The sequence below is a fragment of the Halictus rubicundus genome, unplaced genomic scaffold (genome assembly GCF_050948215.1).
Source record: "Halictus rubicundus isolate RS-2024b unplaced genomic scaffold, iyHalRubi1_principal scaffold0119, whole genome shotgun sequence".
Lineage (NCBI taxonomy): Eukaryota > Metazoa > Arthropoda > Insecta > Hymenoptera > Halictidae > Halictus > Halictus rubicundus.
The window spans coordinates 63,886-78,251 of NW_027488660.1; the positions used below are offsets into that span (position 1 = coordinate 63,886).

A 14,366-nucleotide genomic window follows, 5' to 3' on the forward strand; every position below is an offset into this window, starting at 1 on the left:
TTATCTACTGATGCATCCGGTGAAGCTTTAGGAGCGGTACTGGCACAAAAAGATGAGAGCGGAAAAGAAAAACCAATCAGCTTTGCAAGTCGGACCCTAAACGAAGCTGAGCAAAAATATTCAACCACGGATCGCGAAATGCTTGCCATGGTTTGGAGTGTAAAGCACTTCCGCCCCTACTCATATGGTCGAAAGTTCGTTATAATTACTGATCATCAGCCACTGAAATGGCTAAATAACATGAAAAACCCAACTGCCATGCAGACGCGATGGAGGATCATTTTAGAAGAGTATGATTACGAGATTCAATACAAAAAGGGATGTTTGAATTCTAACGCTGATGCACTTAGTAGAAATCCGGTAATTAATCAAACTTATCGTCTCCTACACGAACGTTTTAACCGCGATATTAACGAAAAATGGCGTATGTTATACAGTATAGGCATAACTTTACCTAATAGAAGTAAACATGTAAAACGTGGTTGGTTGAATCCCATTGGAGATTTAGCCAATGTATTATTCGGAACCCTTAGTCAAAAGGACGCCGAATATTACGATTCGGAACTTGATAAACTTTATACAGATAGTAAAAGTTTAGCCGTACACCTAGATAAAGAAACAACCATTGTAAAAGGCATTGTTAAAGACTTTTCCAATTATCGTGATAGAATTCAATCATTCATAAATGTAACCACTGAAGCAATCTATCAGGTTACAGATAAGATAGAACAGCGACAAATTCAACTCAGTACAGCAACTTTATTATCTGAACTTGTAACTGAATACGGGGAATTAACACACAAACTCAGAAGTTTAATCAACAATGGAATCCAAGGAAAATTGGACCCCACATTGCTAAATTCAGTAGACTTAGTAACAATTCTAAAAAGCATTGAATCCAAATTTGGAGCTGAAAGGATGCTATTTCCTGCCACGAAAGAATCAGCCTTCCTATATCAACGAGTCATCGAAGTTAATACTTTTGTCTTACATGATACACAATTTTGCTTTGAAATGAAAATTCCAATTCTTGAACCAGAACAATATAACCTTTATCAACTAGTACCAATCCCCCTTATTCGGGACAAACTAATGTATGTAGTTAGCATAACTGTTCGATATATACTACTAGACAGCACAACTAAATACTACAGCCCTGTCGAGTCTATGGATATTCACAAATGTAAAATCTTCGAGAAAATCCGAATTTGTGAAAGAACGACTCCAGTTCTCACTTCATCATTTCAAGACCAATGTATAGCGCAAGCAATTCATATATTCCCAGAAAGTAGGAAATATCAAATATCCATCATCAAAATTCTAAATCCCATCTGGATACAACTTTACTCTAAACGTGTAAAGAAGAAGAAGATATTTTAATTCATCACATATCTTTAGGTATAACCGAAACCATCTGGACCACACTTAAAATTATCACCGTTAGTTTAATCCTACTAGCTCTATTATATGTATTATGCAAATTAAAAGTCTGGAAACTCATAAGTTTATGCTTCAAACCTTGCAATCAGTATGTAAACTGTTTCAATACAGGAGGTACCCACGTTTATAACGAAAATGTAACGACACCGTCACCTCAGTATTCTGTCAGGTTCACATCAAAACCTCAAAATGACCAAGCATTCACTGTCGATGAAGTTAGCGACGAACCCGTACCAATTTATGTAAAACCGTCAAAGCGTAAAACCGTACTCAAACCAATCTTGTAAAAAGAACATACCTTACCAAGGTATATTCTTTTAAAATAAGGAAGGGGATGTTATGCGAGACTACCGGACTTATCTATTCTCTATAGATAAGTCAGACAAATAGATGAGTCAGAACTCACGGGCTTTCTCATCTACTAGACTAAGGCAAAATTACTCACCGGTACAGAGATTTCATGTTAAAGTCCAACCCTGCGAAAACTCCGACCTCCACGTCATTCCCTATCTCTAAGGGCTAGTGTCATCCATCCCCACCAAACTTCCATAGTTGTACTCTTATATAAGGCCCTGCGAAAGGGCGCGGAGAGAGAGAGAGAGAGAGAGACAGACAGAGAAGAAGTTACAAGTAGCCCGTCAGTCGACTCGTTTGTTACAAAGTTATTCGTCGTGTACAAAATCGCTTGTATTCTTGCTTGGCGACCTATTCCCAAATAAACCTAAGTTGTGCTGGAAGAGTTTGGAGTTTATTCGAGGATACTCTTCATCTACCCCTTCCTGCGGCATAACAGTACGACACGTACAAACACTACCGCATTCATCGAGCTCGATCACACTTGTTCAGTCGTGATGCCAGAATCGCGTTGTTATGCGAGACTACCAGACTTATCTATTCTCTATAGATAAGTCAGACAAATAGATGAGTCAGAACTCACGGGCTTTCTCATCTACTAGACTAAGGCAAATTACTCACTGGTACTGAGATTTCAGATTAAAGTCCAACCCTGCGAAAATTCCGACCTCCACGTCATTCCCTATCTCTAAGTGCTAGTGTCATCCATCCCCACCAAACTTCCATAGTTGTACCCTTATATAAGGCCCTGCGAAAGGGCGCAGAAAGACACACACACAGAGAAGAAGTTACACGTAACCCGTCAGTCGACTCGTTTGTTACAAAGTTATTCGTCGTGTACAAAATCGCTTTGTATTCTTGCTTGGCGACCTATTCCCAAATAAACCTAAGTTGTGCTAGAAGAGTTTGGAGTTTATTCGAGGATACTCTTCATCTACCCCTTCCTGCGGCATAACAGCGTGACGCCGCACAGTGGTGCCAAATGGCCAAAAAGCGGCAAAAAATCTGTAAAATGAAACTATCCAACGAATTTGTTTGAAAATCTGTGGAAAGATTACCACAGTTACAACGCTTATTTGGCAAAAACTTTTTGCACAAAGTTGTTAATATTAAGTAATATGGGCTAATCGAAAATCTCTGTTTTCTGCCCATTTTTTATTTATGGAAGCATAAAACAAATCCTTTAATAGATTTTGGTCTGGAACTAATCGTTTTGGCAAGGTGTAATATTGATCTAACTTTGTGCAAAAATTCATGAGACCCTTTCGTCACAATTTAAGTTTAAATATCAACTTTCAGAATTTCCAAGAGTGAATCGTGCGGAAGCTACGATTATTTGATTTTCCAGGTGAAATTTTTTAGGAATATTTCTAATTAATAAAGAAAAATGTGAAGTGCATATGATTTATTAATTTTTCATGTATACAAAAATATTTAATAACAATTTTTTTTATCTTACATAAATTATTTTTATAGCGTTCATTGGAGCACTACCAAAAAATACCTGTTGCATTTTTGCGACAGTGGTCCAGTGAACGAAAACTTTGTTTATTTAACATAAAAAATTGTTATTAAATATTTTTTTATATGTATGAATGTCATTTTTTTTTATTATCTGATATGTATCCCTTAAAAATTCCACCTGAAACATCAAATAATCGTGACATACACGCGATTCATTCTTGGAAATTCCGAAAGTTGATATTTGAACTTAAATTGCGACGAAAGCATCTCGAAGTATCTCATGATTTTTTGCACAAAGCTAGATCAATATTATAACTTGCCAAAACGATTAGTTCCAAATCGAAGCTATTCAAAGGATTTTTTGTATTCCTCCATAAATAAAAAATGAGCGTAACGCAAAGGGAATTCAGGTTAGTCCATATTACTTAGTGTTAAACAACGTTTTTTGGAAAAATTTTTTTTACCAGTTAATAGTTGAAGCCATTTGCAATAACCCATATGATTTGTAGACCCCTAAGTATTCAATTATAGGCGGAGTAATTACATAACTATCGCACTGAAAACTGATGAATTCTCAGGAGCGAGGAAATGGTTATTTACCATGCGTATATCTCCGTAAAAAAAATTTTTTCAAAAATCTGACTGGCACATCATGCACGTACTATTAGGCTATACAAAAATAATTTTTTTTTATAAAAATCGAAAATTTATAAAAAGGATTTTTTGCCGCCTTGGCACCACTGTTCGCCGTCCCACGTGAAGGGTTGGCTCTCGTACCGTCGTCTCCTTAAGGCTCGTACAGACCTGAACATTTCGACGAACATTGCGCCGAACAGCGAACGAAACGCAAGATCGCGCCGTTCGGTTCGCCGAAATGAATGTCGATTTTGCGTTTCGTTCGCTGTTCGGCGCGCCGTTCGGCGCAATGTTCGTCGAAATCTTCAGGTCTGTACGAGCCTTTACGTTGCTTCTACTATGCACGCGCTACACACAAGCGTATCTCTATTCTGTCCGTGTGAGCTGCCTGCTCGACTGTTCGACGCGTTCCACCGAATTCACGTTACCAAAGTTTCGAGCGCCTGAGCCGCAATCGATTAGCACAATCGATTCGTGGTTCGGCGAGGCGCACATTTTGCTACAACATTTAAACTAAAAAAGATATCAATGCGAAATTTGGACTAGAAATCTTTTTTAAAGATCGGGTTTAATGGCGTATACTGAAATATGTTATATATTTTTTAAATAATTTTTTTTGTTGATTTTTAAGACAAAGACAGATAAGATGGTCAAAAGTGTCTCCAAACCAAATTAATTTTTAGTCGTACCATTCTCAACAAAAAATTACGAAAGAATTCTTGAATATTCTACCTAATATCATACACGACTGAGACTTTTTCAGAATTTTTGGCTGCAAAATAGATTTTTAAATAAATCCGAAAGCATAAAATTGCCGATTTTATATCGAAGTTTTCAGTTGACCACGTTTATGTTATTATGTTATTTGTGTCTCATCGTGATTATTAATGTGTAATTTTTAAAGATTTTCCAGATTATACAAACATGTTTAAGAAAATTGGATAATTGAATTGTCCAATCATTTGAAGAAAGTGCACATTTCGAATTGAAGTTTCCGAGATACCAGTTTTATAAAAATTCAGTAGTTAGATAATACTGAAACAATTTTTCTTATTTTTTTATAAATTGCATCGTCGTTAAAAAAAAAATCAATTGTTTCGATGCCTCCTGATCGTTTTGTAGGTGTATTATGTAATATTGAACATTTTTATATTGAGGAAAACAGTGTAGAAACTTAAAACTGCAGTATAAAATATTTTATTTGCGTTACATTTCAATATATAACTCTGACTCTCAACAGTTTCGGTTGGTGCAGGCCGTAAAACGTCTCCGGCTGAGAATCTTTTCGTCCGCCATCGAAACCCGCATCGAATGAAAGTTCAAATTTTAGATTTTTCAATATACCTTCATAAAATTGTGACGAGTGAATTGTTAGGGGCTTTTCCTGAAGAAAATGAGTCCAAACTCCTACCGCGACCGGTCAAATGACCGTTTTTAAAATTTCGATTAGAATTTCCTATATACAACGTAGTTGAATCGCCTTTAAACTTCACGACTTTTCCTACAATATGCGTATAATACATTTTTCAATATTTACTTCTTTTTTTATTGTTTATTTTCTGAGAAAAATTTGTAGTCTGTCTTACCTACCACGACCGGTCATTTGACCGGTAGATCGATTTATATCTTTTTGTAATAGTATTCTTTCAAAGACTCAATTCCGAAACTATAAAGTCGTTACAAACGGAAGGTAATGCAGTTGTGGCATGATTTTAGCCGAAAAGTGCTTACAGTCCTCGCTCGCCTATCGGCCTCGCGGTCTTTATTTGCTTGATTGGTATCCGAAGCGGTCCAGAACCTCGGATTTTCTTACACCGTCTTATCTACTATGACTGTAAAATAAATAAAATCATAGCCGAAGGAGATGCCTAGACGTCTTCTCACGAATTCAAATCAGTAAAGTCTCGTGAGCTGGACAGAGAGCATCAAAACGTGAAAGTTACAAGGAGCATATTCGGCAGTCTTTTACTATTTTGTATTTTTATTCTATTATTATTCTACTTTTATTTTCTATTGTATTACGCGTTATAAGTGTCACTTTCAAAAAAGTGAACAAACCAACAATACTTCGTAGCAAGTTTCACATTTTATCTTTTGTTCATTTTTTTATCCATCTTGATTTACATTTTTATATTTTAGTTTTTATTTTATCCCTTGAATATTCATTCCCAAAATGTAAAGACGTTCGAAATTTTTGATATTGCAAATGACAATACGGAAAATTATGATCTATTTGAGAACGACTCGAACACCGATGAGGACGAAGGGAATGTTTCGAACGTACGTAGAGGACGAAAGAGAAGGAGATTTTTAGTTACTTCCGATAGCGAGAATGAGGAAGAGGTAATCGAAACTGCTATAGACGGAACTGTTTGGCAAGAAGTAAAAGAAGGGTCTAATCCTGGAAGAGCACCTATTCATAATATGTTTAGGGGAACATCAGGCCCAACAGGGTATAGTAAACGAAATATTATGCGGTGAAAACGAATAAAATATACATTATATACTCCTAAATAAAAGAAACTATATTTTTATACTGTCAAATTGGCTATTATCTTCATTCTATATTAAAAAATATAAGTTGTGCTACAGACCGGTCATTTGACCGGTCGCGGTAGAAATAGGTATACGCGAAGTTTCGGTAGGAATAGTGTTAATGCGAATAGTATTTTTAATACGAATAAGTTGTAGAGCTTATCCAGATGAAAATGAGTCCAAACACGACATCATTTGGATTATCTTCAACAAGATTTTAATTTTTATCGTAACATTACGTATCAATAAAATTGTTCGATTACACTCGAGTTTGGACTCATTTTCATCAGGAAAAGCCCCTCAATTCACTCGCCGCAATTTTATGGAGGTATATTGAAAAATCTAAAAGTTTGAACTTTCATTCGTGCGCGATTCTCCATCTGCTTACATTGTATACCGTTTGTCAGTCGCTGGGTCTTTGAAGATCGGCGTTCGTCGGACCTCGTCGCCGCTTATTCGAGCTGGCAAAAGTTATTCGAAGATTTATCCGAAGCCTTTGAATAAAAGATACAGATAAAAGATGAAAATTTATTCCAAGTTCGAATAAATCCGCTTCGAATAAAAAAAATTCTCTCTATTCGTCCGATAAATTCTCGTCTAATAAAATTATTTATTCGACAGAGATACTTTTTTTATTCGAACTTTCGAATAACGAATAAAGATAAAATATCTTTGATTCGAATCCTTATTTAAATAATTTGTTATCTAAATAGTGCCCAACTCTGTCTGGAATGCAGTGCAAGGGACACTCTTGTCCGTGTCGGTTTGCACTATCGACTCTGACGTTAACAGAACCGAAGAAATAAAAAGAAATACGCGGATACTACGACCGCTGCTGCTCTGGTGGACTACGACTCTACGGTTGCTCGGAGGAATACTTGTTTATTTGAGGCTAGTTGGTTGACTGGTCTTGTCGTCTCTTCACTCCTTGCAGCTAATCTCGGTGTGGGTGGGGTCTAAGAATCTCTGTCTTCTAATTTGTTCGTGATTGGTCAATCATTGTCATTGATCTTCGTTGGCGCCTACCATTGCCAAAGGGAGGGTAACCTTGTGCCGAGGTGGACGCGCGGTACCCTCACTCGATGGGTCCGGAAAGGCGTTATAAACCTGCGCCCGGTAAAGTGTTGTAAATTTTGTCCCGGGCCGCTACCATAAATGCTAGTGCATTACAAACATGATAAACTGGAGGTAGGCCGAAGTCTGCCACCCAGATGTTTGGTTATATTGAAATATTTGTTTTGTCTTGTGACGGAACAATACCAAAGTAAAATTTAAACTGAAAAAATTAAAAAGAATCGGGTTTAATGGTATATACTGAAATATATTTTGTATTTTTAAATCATTCTTTTTGTTTTTTAAATTTAATTACCCTTAAAAAATGTTCAAAACTAGTTATTATAAATATTGTTGTTCAATCTTTTATCAATCCCAAATAATTAAATTTATTAGAATATATATGCTGCGAATGAAAAGCAATATCAGAAGTACATTGAATAAGTAGCTATTAAATAGTCAAATGAAATTAATGATATCAACGTCGTATTTTATTTAATTAAATTTAAACTACATTCTTACTTTTGGCTAATATTGAACTAATTTAATTTTTTATAATTATGTTATTACACTGTTGTAGTTGTAATTGCACAGGGAAGACGACTGATGTAGTAGAAAGAACAAGAAAAAAGTGTTTAACGAAAAAAAAATCGTTCCATGCGGGATTCGATCCGGGACCAAAATATTCTCAGCCGGAGACGTTACGTTATTATTATTATTACATTACGTCTCCTTCGATGCACTCGCGTGTCAGCCGTAATGGAATTAAGAGGAAACAACATTCTTTTGTTTCATTCATCATATGAATCCTCGACATGAGATTTAAAATTATATCAGCAACAGCGCCATTGTAGAATATCGGTTCCACAATATTAGTTCTGGATGATACGGTAGGATGTGACACGGAATAGTACGGGGGCTCTAGAGCCCCCCGAGCGTGAGACAGAATAATACATTGGGTGATTGGTCTACTCCTATACCTCGTCTGTGGTATGGTATTACCTACAGATGTGTAGCTGACTGATGAATACGAGATGGAAACACCGGCGTGTTGGATAACGAATAAGAAAGGAACTGAAAAGGGAATCTTTCAATTTTATTAAATGTTGGATATTTATAGGGAGGAGGGTCCTAAGTGGACATGTTTTTTTTTACCCGGAGTATGGAACGATCAGGTGTCAGACGTTATAACAGAATAAAAATTGTAATTGTTACATTACATTTATTTCAGTATCACTGTCAAAAAGTCTACGTGCATTTGCATAAGAGTATGATCCTAATAATGATAATGTATGATTAGATTAGGTCCGGATACGATGTTTTGCGAATGTTATAACTTAAAAATACTTTACCACTATTATTCATGCACACACCTCGGTCTCTCTTTTTTTATTATGAAATAAATGTTTACAACAGAGTCAATAAATTCATGTGTGAAGCTAAATTAAACCAAAAATGAAATGATTCAAAATTTCAAAGGTCTAAAAAGAACTACGATTCATAAGTGTCTATATATAGACTAGAGTTTTATTTGATCCTTGCTTTGTCATTGGGCGATACAACCACATACATTGCAACGCGCGCGCCAGTCTTTGACTGCTCTGTCCTCGTTACAGCATTCGAACGCGCCTCCGGAAATTATTCGAAGTCAAATAAACCGCCGAAAAAGACAGATGAAAATGGACATGTGGCAGCCTGGGCATCGCGCAGCGGCAAGCACGCCGACGAACCGCCAACATACATTGTATACGCGGCGGCGCGGCGACGGTCCACGGGAAGCTGCAGAGAAAGAAGCGAAGATCGGTTCCGAAGGCGGTCGAAGGAATGCCATCGAACATTCGCTCGCAAGCGTCGGCCAGTATTCACTTCAGAGCAGCCATTCGTGTCAGTGCCGTGTGTTGTAAGTACGTATTATGGCGATTAGGTTTGGAGTATACATTTTGATAAGTTTTCCCGAAAACAGGCCATTTGTCCGCACAGTACGGCGGTCTCTTTATTTTCCGAGATATTTGCAAAAACTGTCTATTTTGATGTAAACTTCTGCCTATTTTGAATGACCGAATTTGTTCTTTAGGGCGCGGGAGGGTTCTTTGGTTAAAATGTACAAGGAGATTTTTATTATCCACCCTATGAAATTATCGAGTCGATGTTCTCCCATTTTGCAATCAAATTCACAGAAGTTATTTATTCATGATCACTATAAGTTGTTTCTATATATGTATTCATTGAGTGATACATGTTATTATTTATTTCCAGTGTTTTCAAATGGGTGAGGTTGGCCAACGGATGCAATGCTGGTTCGGTCTTTACCTCACGCACTGGTTCCTCGGTCACCCCAGGGTCTCATGTTTCCTTTTCAACGGTTAAGAAGTAATTTTGCAGGTATTTCCTCATTATTTCTTTATCAATGTTTTAATTTGAATAGATTTTGTTTTCTTGAATTTGGAATTTATAGGATACGGGTCTTAGGGATTGCTATTCCCTTATAACTTCTGCGAAATATATTCTTTAGGTTCCATGAGTTTTAGCGCCTTATATATATATACATTAATATATGAAGGGAGGTATGAAATTATCGAGTCGAAGTGGTCAATGTTTTTTCACTTTGCAATCATATTCACAGAAGTTATTTATACATGATCACTATAAGTTGTTTCTATATATCTATTCATTGAGTTTATAAACGTTGAATGAAGTGCACAAGTGGATGTATTTCAGGTAGAGACAATTTCTAATCGCACCGCAAACGATCCCTTCATTTATTCTCAGGTTGTCCCTATAATTTATTTTCCTTACCGCGTGTAGTAGCTTAAAAACTTTACCTTCTGCCGTTGAATACATGTTATTATTTATTTTCAGTGTTTTCAAGTGTGAGGCCGGCCATTGGATGCAATGTGGGTTCGCTGTTCACCTCACTGACTGGTTCCTCGGTCACCCCAGGGCCTCGTGTTTTGTTTTCAACAGTTAAGAAGAAATTTCACAGGTATTTTCTCATTATTTCTTTATTAATGTTTTAATTTGAATAGATCTTGTTACCTTGAATTTGGAATTTATAGGATATGGGTCTTAGGGATTGCTATTCCCTTGTAACTTCTGCGAAATATATTCTTTACGTTCCTTGAGTTTTCTCGCTTTATATACATACACTAACCAGCAAAACTGAGTCTACACTATTTGAGCCAACATAACTTTTTAAAAATCTGATCAAATGACTTGAATTTTATTGAGAAGTTGGAAGGTTTAGTTTGTTAGACGAGGTGTAAAAAATTTTTGAAAAAAGTTTGAATTGGTCGGAATCGCAAAAGAAATAGTAACAGTTGGTTTTTTTAGCTTTTTTATCTGAGCCTGTATTGAAAATTTAAAAAATGTGTTTGATTCGCTTGAGTAAATTACATCCATGCTGAAAATTTCACCGATATTGGTTAATTCGTTTACGAGTTATAAACGCTTAAAAGTGGAAAAATTGCCGTTTTTCATGATTTTCGACTTAAAACCACACTTTTAATCGTTTATAACTCGTAATCGAATTAACCAATATCTGTGAAATTTTAAGCGTAGATATAATTTATTCGAGCAAATCAAATACATTCCTTAAATTTTCAATACAGGCTCTGATAAAAAAGCTGAAAAAACCAACTTTTACTATTTCTTTTGCGATTCCGACCAATTAAAATTTTTTTCAAAAATTTTGTACACCTCGTCTAATATATATATCAATTATTGATTCCCCTCGGGGTTACAATTTTAATTACATCTCCCTCTTACCCCAATCTTAACCTTAAACTTATCCTAACTTACCCTAACTTAATTAAACGTGTCCTAAAAACACGCCATAGAGAGAGAGAACGATCTTTCACTAATATCCGCCGCGTTATTATTTTTCCCTGTCCCACACATACATGCTTCTCTGCTCTCTCCCCTCCCTGCACCTCACCCATCCTTCCCATGCCTCCTGGACCTCCTCTTTCGGCTGCTCTCTCTTTCACTCCATTCCTATGCATTCTCTCCATTTACTTCATCTCCCATATCTCTCCATTCCTGCTCTTCCTCCATTCATCCACCTTCCTCATCCATTCCTCTCCTCCTTCATCCCCTAATACTTCCCCACCATCCCCTGCCAACCACTCCCCTCAACCCTCCCTTACACATTTCCCACACATGTTCCCACGTTTCCTCCTCTCACCCACAGACCTTACATACTTTCTTCTCCTCCTCCAACCAATACTTTCCACCTCTCATCTCGTTTCCCAACCTGTACCTGGCCACCCTTTGCCACCTGCTCTCTCCCCAGCCTTTCTTCAGATACCCCGGTATCCGCTCTCCCTTCACCCTCCCGTACCACATGTTGTACCTTGCGCTTCCTATCTTTTCCCATCTCTCCCCTGTTGCTTCTTCTTTTCCCCTTTCACTATCTCCTCACTCACTGCCTCTATCCTCTCCTCCATCATCTCCTCCGCCTCCTCCGCTGTCCAGCCCCTCTCTTCCCAAAAACGCCGTCACTCCTTCACCCACCCTACTACCTCCCCTCCACTTCTGCCCCTTCCTCTTCCCTGCTCCCAGCACAACCTAGCTAGCTCCCCCCCTTTTTCCACCCTCAACTTCTTCTGGTACCCCCATGCCCTCAACCCCGCCCTCCCTCTCAACAACTCCCTCTGCAGCTGTTACCGCACCATATACCGCGGTGCGTACCTCTCTACTCCTAGGACCCACCTCAGAAACCTCTCCTGCAACCTTTCCACCTCTTCCCATTCCTTCCTACACCTCGTCTAATAAACTAATCCTTCTAACTTCTCAATAAAATTCAAGTCATTTGATCTAATTTTTAAAAAGTTATGTTGCTTCAAATAGTGTAGACTCAGTTTTGCTGGTTATTGTACATTAATATATACATTAATAACCAAATTACGAGAAGTGCCCGAAGACAGACCATTTGTCCGCACTGTACGGAGGTCTCTTTATTTTCTGAGATATTTGCAAAAAACTGTCAGAGTCTCCATTGCGAATTCTGCCTATTTTCAATGACCGAATTTGTTCTTTAGGATGGAGGAGAGTTCTTTCATTAAAATCTATGTTATGTCGTGCAGTTTCTCGCAATTGTAGGAGAGGTTCTGCGTGTTATTTTGTCGAATTAATGACCCGACACCTTCCTTTGCAATAACAACTTTGGTTTATTAGAACAATGACTATATACAGTTTACATTCGGACTGGTGATTATTCGGTTTCCTTTGAGAACAAGTTTGTATCTAATTTCTGCTCTGGGGTCAGCTCGCTCTTCACCTCGGTGGTGACTTTGGAGAAGAGTGGGAGATGGTCCCATTTTTGGGGGAAAGAAATCTCACTTGCTGATTGACTTGAGGGAGGAGTCATTTGTATGCAACCCCTGTTGGTGGTGGAGGAAGTCCCCATCCCAAGTCAAACGCGTAGAGAAAGTGCCTAGACCAGCACGTGACGATTGCCAGACCCCAGAGCAGCGTGACGAAAAAAAGGGCCCAAGTGGCCAGCACGTGCCTATGGTTTATTACCCCCTTGTCCCATGAGGGCGAGGATCATCGAGTTTGGGAACAATGCTTCCTTGGAAAAGCTAGATTTTCCAAGGACTTGGCAGAAGAGTCACTTTGTTCCAGTCATCTGGCAACTATGTTTATTAGGGGTCCCCAAACTGATGGCCCAAGGGGTCTGCCTTAGGGTCTCTAACCCTCACGCACTACGCGGATGCCTAACCCGTGACGATTAGGCCTTAACTGGTAACGTGTATATAAAAAATGCTTAGGCCTTCTCGAGACCCTTGTAAAAGTATCCCCAGGTCTAATGGTCTTTCCTCGGAAATGGCTGTGTGTCATAACAATCTACAAGGGAATTTTTATTATCCACCCTATGAAATTATTGAGTCGATGGGGTCAATGTTCTTGAACTTTGCAATCAAATTCACAGAAGAAATTTATTCATGATATACTATTGTATATGTATCCATTGAGTTCATCAACGTTGAATGAAGTCTTCACAAGTGCAAGTATTTCAGGTAGAGACAATTTCTAATTGCACCGCAAACGATCCCTTCATTTATTCTCAAGTTGTCCCTACAATTTATTTTCCTTACCGCGTGTAGTAGCTTGGAAACTTCACCTTCTGCCGTTGGATACATGTTATTATTTATTTCCAGTGTTTTCAAATGGGTGAGGTTGGCCAACGGATGCAATGCTGGTTCGCTCTTTACCTCACGCACTGGTTCCTCGGTCACCCCAGGGTCTCATGTTTCCTTTTCAACGGTTAAGAAGTAATTTTGCAGGTATTTCCTCATTATTTCTTTATCAATGTTTTAATTTGAATAGATTTTGTTTTCTTGAATTTGGAATTTATAGGATACGGGTCTTAGGGATTGCTATTCCCTTATAACTTCTGCGAAATATATTCTTTAGGTTCCATGAGTTTTAGCGCCTTATATATATATACATTAATATATGAAGGGAGGTATGAAATTATTGAGTCGAAGTGGTCAATGTTTTTTCACTTTGCAATCAAATTCACAGAAGTTATTTATTCATGATCACTATAAGTTGTTTCTATATATGTATTCATTGAGTGATACATGTTATTATTTATTTTCAGTGTTTTCAAATGGGTGAGGTTCGCCAACGGATGCAGTGCTGGTTCGCTCTTTACCTCACGCACTGGTTCCTCGGTCACCCCAGGGCCTCATGTTTCGTTTTCAACGGTTAAGAAGTAATTTTGCAGGTATTTCCTCATTATTTCTTTATCAATGTTTTAATTTGAATAGATTTTGTTTTCTTGAATTTGGAATTTATAGGATACGGGTCTTAGGGATTGCTATTCCCTTATAACTTCTGCGAAATATATTCTTTACGTTCCTTGAGTTTTAGCGCCT

The 14,366-nt window shown here is 37.7% G+C and overlaps 2 protein-coding genes across 2 annotated transcripts; both read left to right on the top strand.

The window, feature by feature from the left end:
* Positions 1-1,045: 1,045 nt before the first annotated feature.
* Positions 1,046-1,882, top strand: LOC143363765 (uncharacterized). The gene is made up of 2 exons (XM_076804304.1): positions 1,046-1,288; positions 1,445-1,882. The coding sequence occupies exons 1-2, from the start codon at positions 1,254-1,256 to the stop codon at positions 1,725-1,727; spliced, it is 318 nt and encodes a 105-aa protein (XP_076660419.1). The 5' UTR covers positions 1,046-1,253; the 3' UTR covers positions 1,728-1,882.
* A 7,312-nt stretch (positions 1,883-9,194) lies between these two features.
* On the top strand, positions 9,195-13,761 carry LOC143363761 (uncharacterized). The gene is made up of 4 exons (XM_076804299.1): positions 9,195-9,382; positions 9,739-9,864; positions 10,342-10,465; positions 13,644-13,761. Exons 2-4 carry the CDS (start codon positions 9,774-9,776, stop codon positions 13,759-13,761), a joined length of 333 nt encoding a protein of 110 aa, XP_076660414.1. The 5' UTR covers positions 9,195-9,382; positions 9,739-9,773.
* The last annotated feature ends 605 nt before the right edge of the window (positions 13,762-14,366 follow it).

What these genes read in the sequence shown, in the direction of transcription:
- LOC143363765 (XM_076804304.1), top strand. Translation starts at nt 1,254, where the DNA reads ATGTATAGCGCAAGCAATTCATATATTCCCAGAAA. An exon ending in AATTCATATATTCCCAGAAA is followed by an intron (nt 1,289 to 1,444) that starts GTAGGAAATATC and finishes TATCACCGTTAG; the next exon opens with TTTAATCCTACTAGCTCTAT.
- LOC143363761 (XM_076804299.1), top strand. Translation starts at nt 9,774, where the DNA reads ATGCTGGTTCGGTCTTTACCTCACGCACTGGTTCCTCGGTCACCCCAG. An exon ending in GTTAAGAAGTAATTTTGCAG is followed by an intron (nt 9,865 to 10,341) that starts GTATTTCCTCAT and finishes ATTTATTTTCAG; the next exon opens with TGTTTTCAAGTGTGAGGCCG. An exon ending in GTTAAGAAGAAATTTCACAG is followed by an intron (nt 10,466 to 13,643) that starts GTATTTTCTCAT and finishes ATTTATTTCCAG; the next exon opens with TGTTTTCAAATGGGTGAGGT.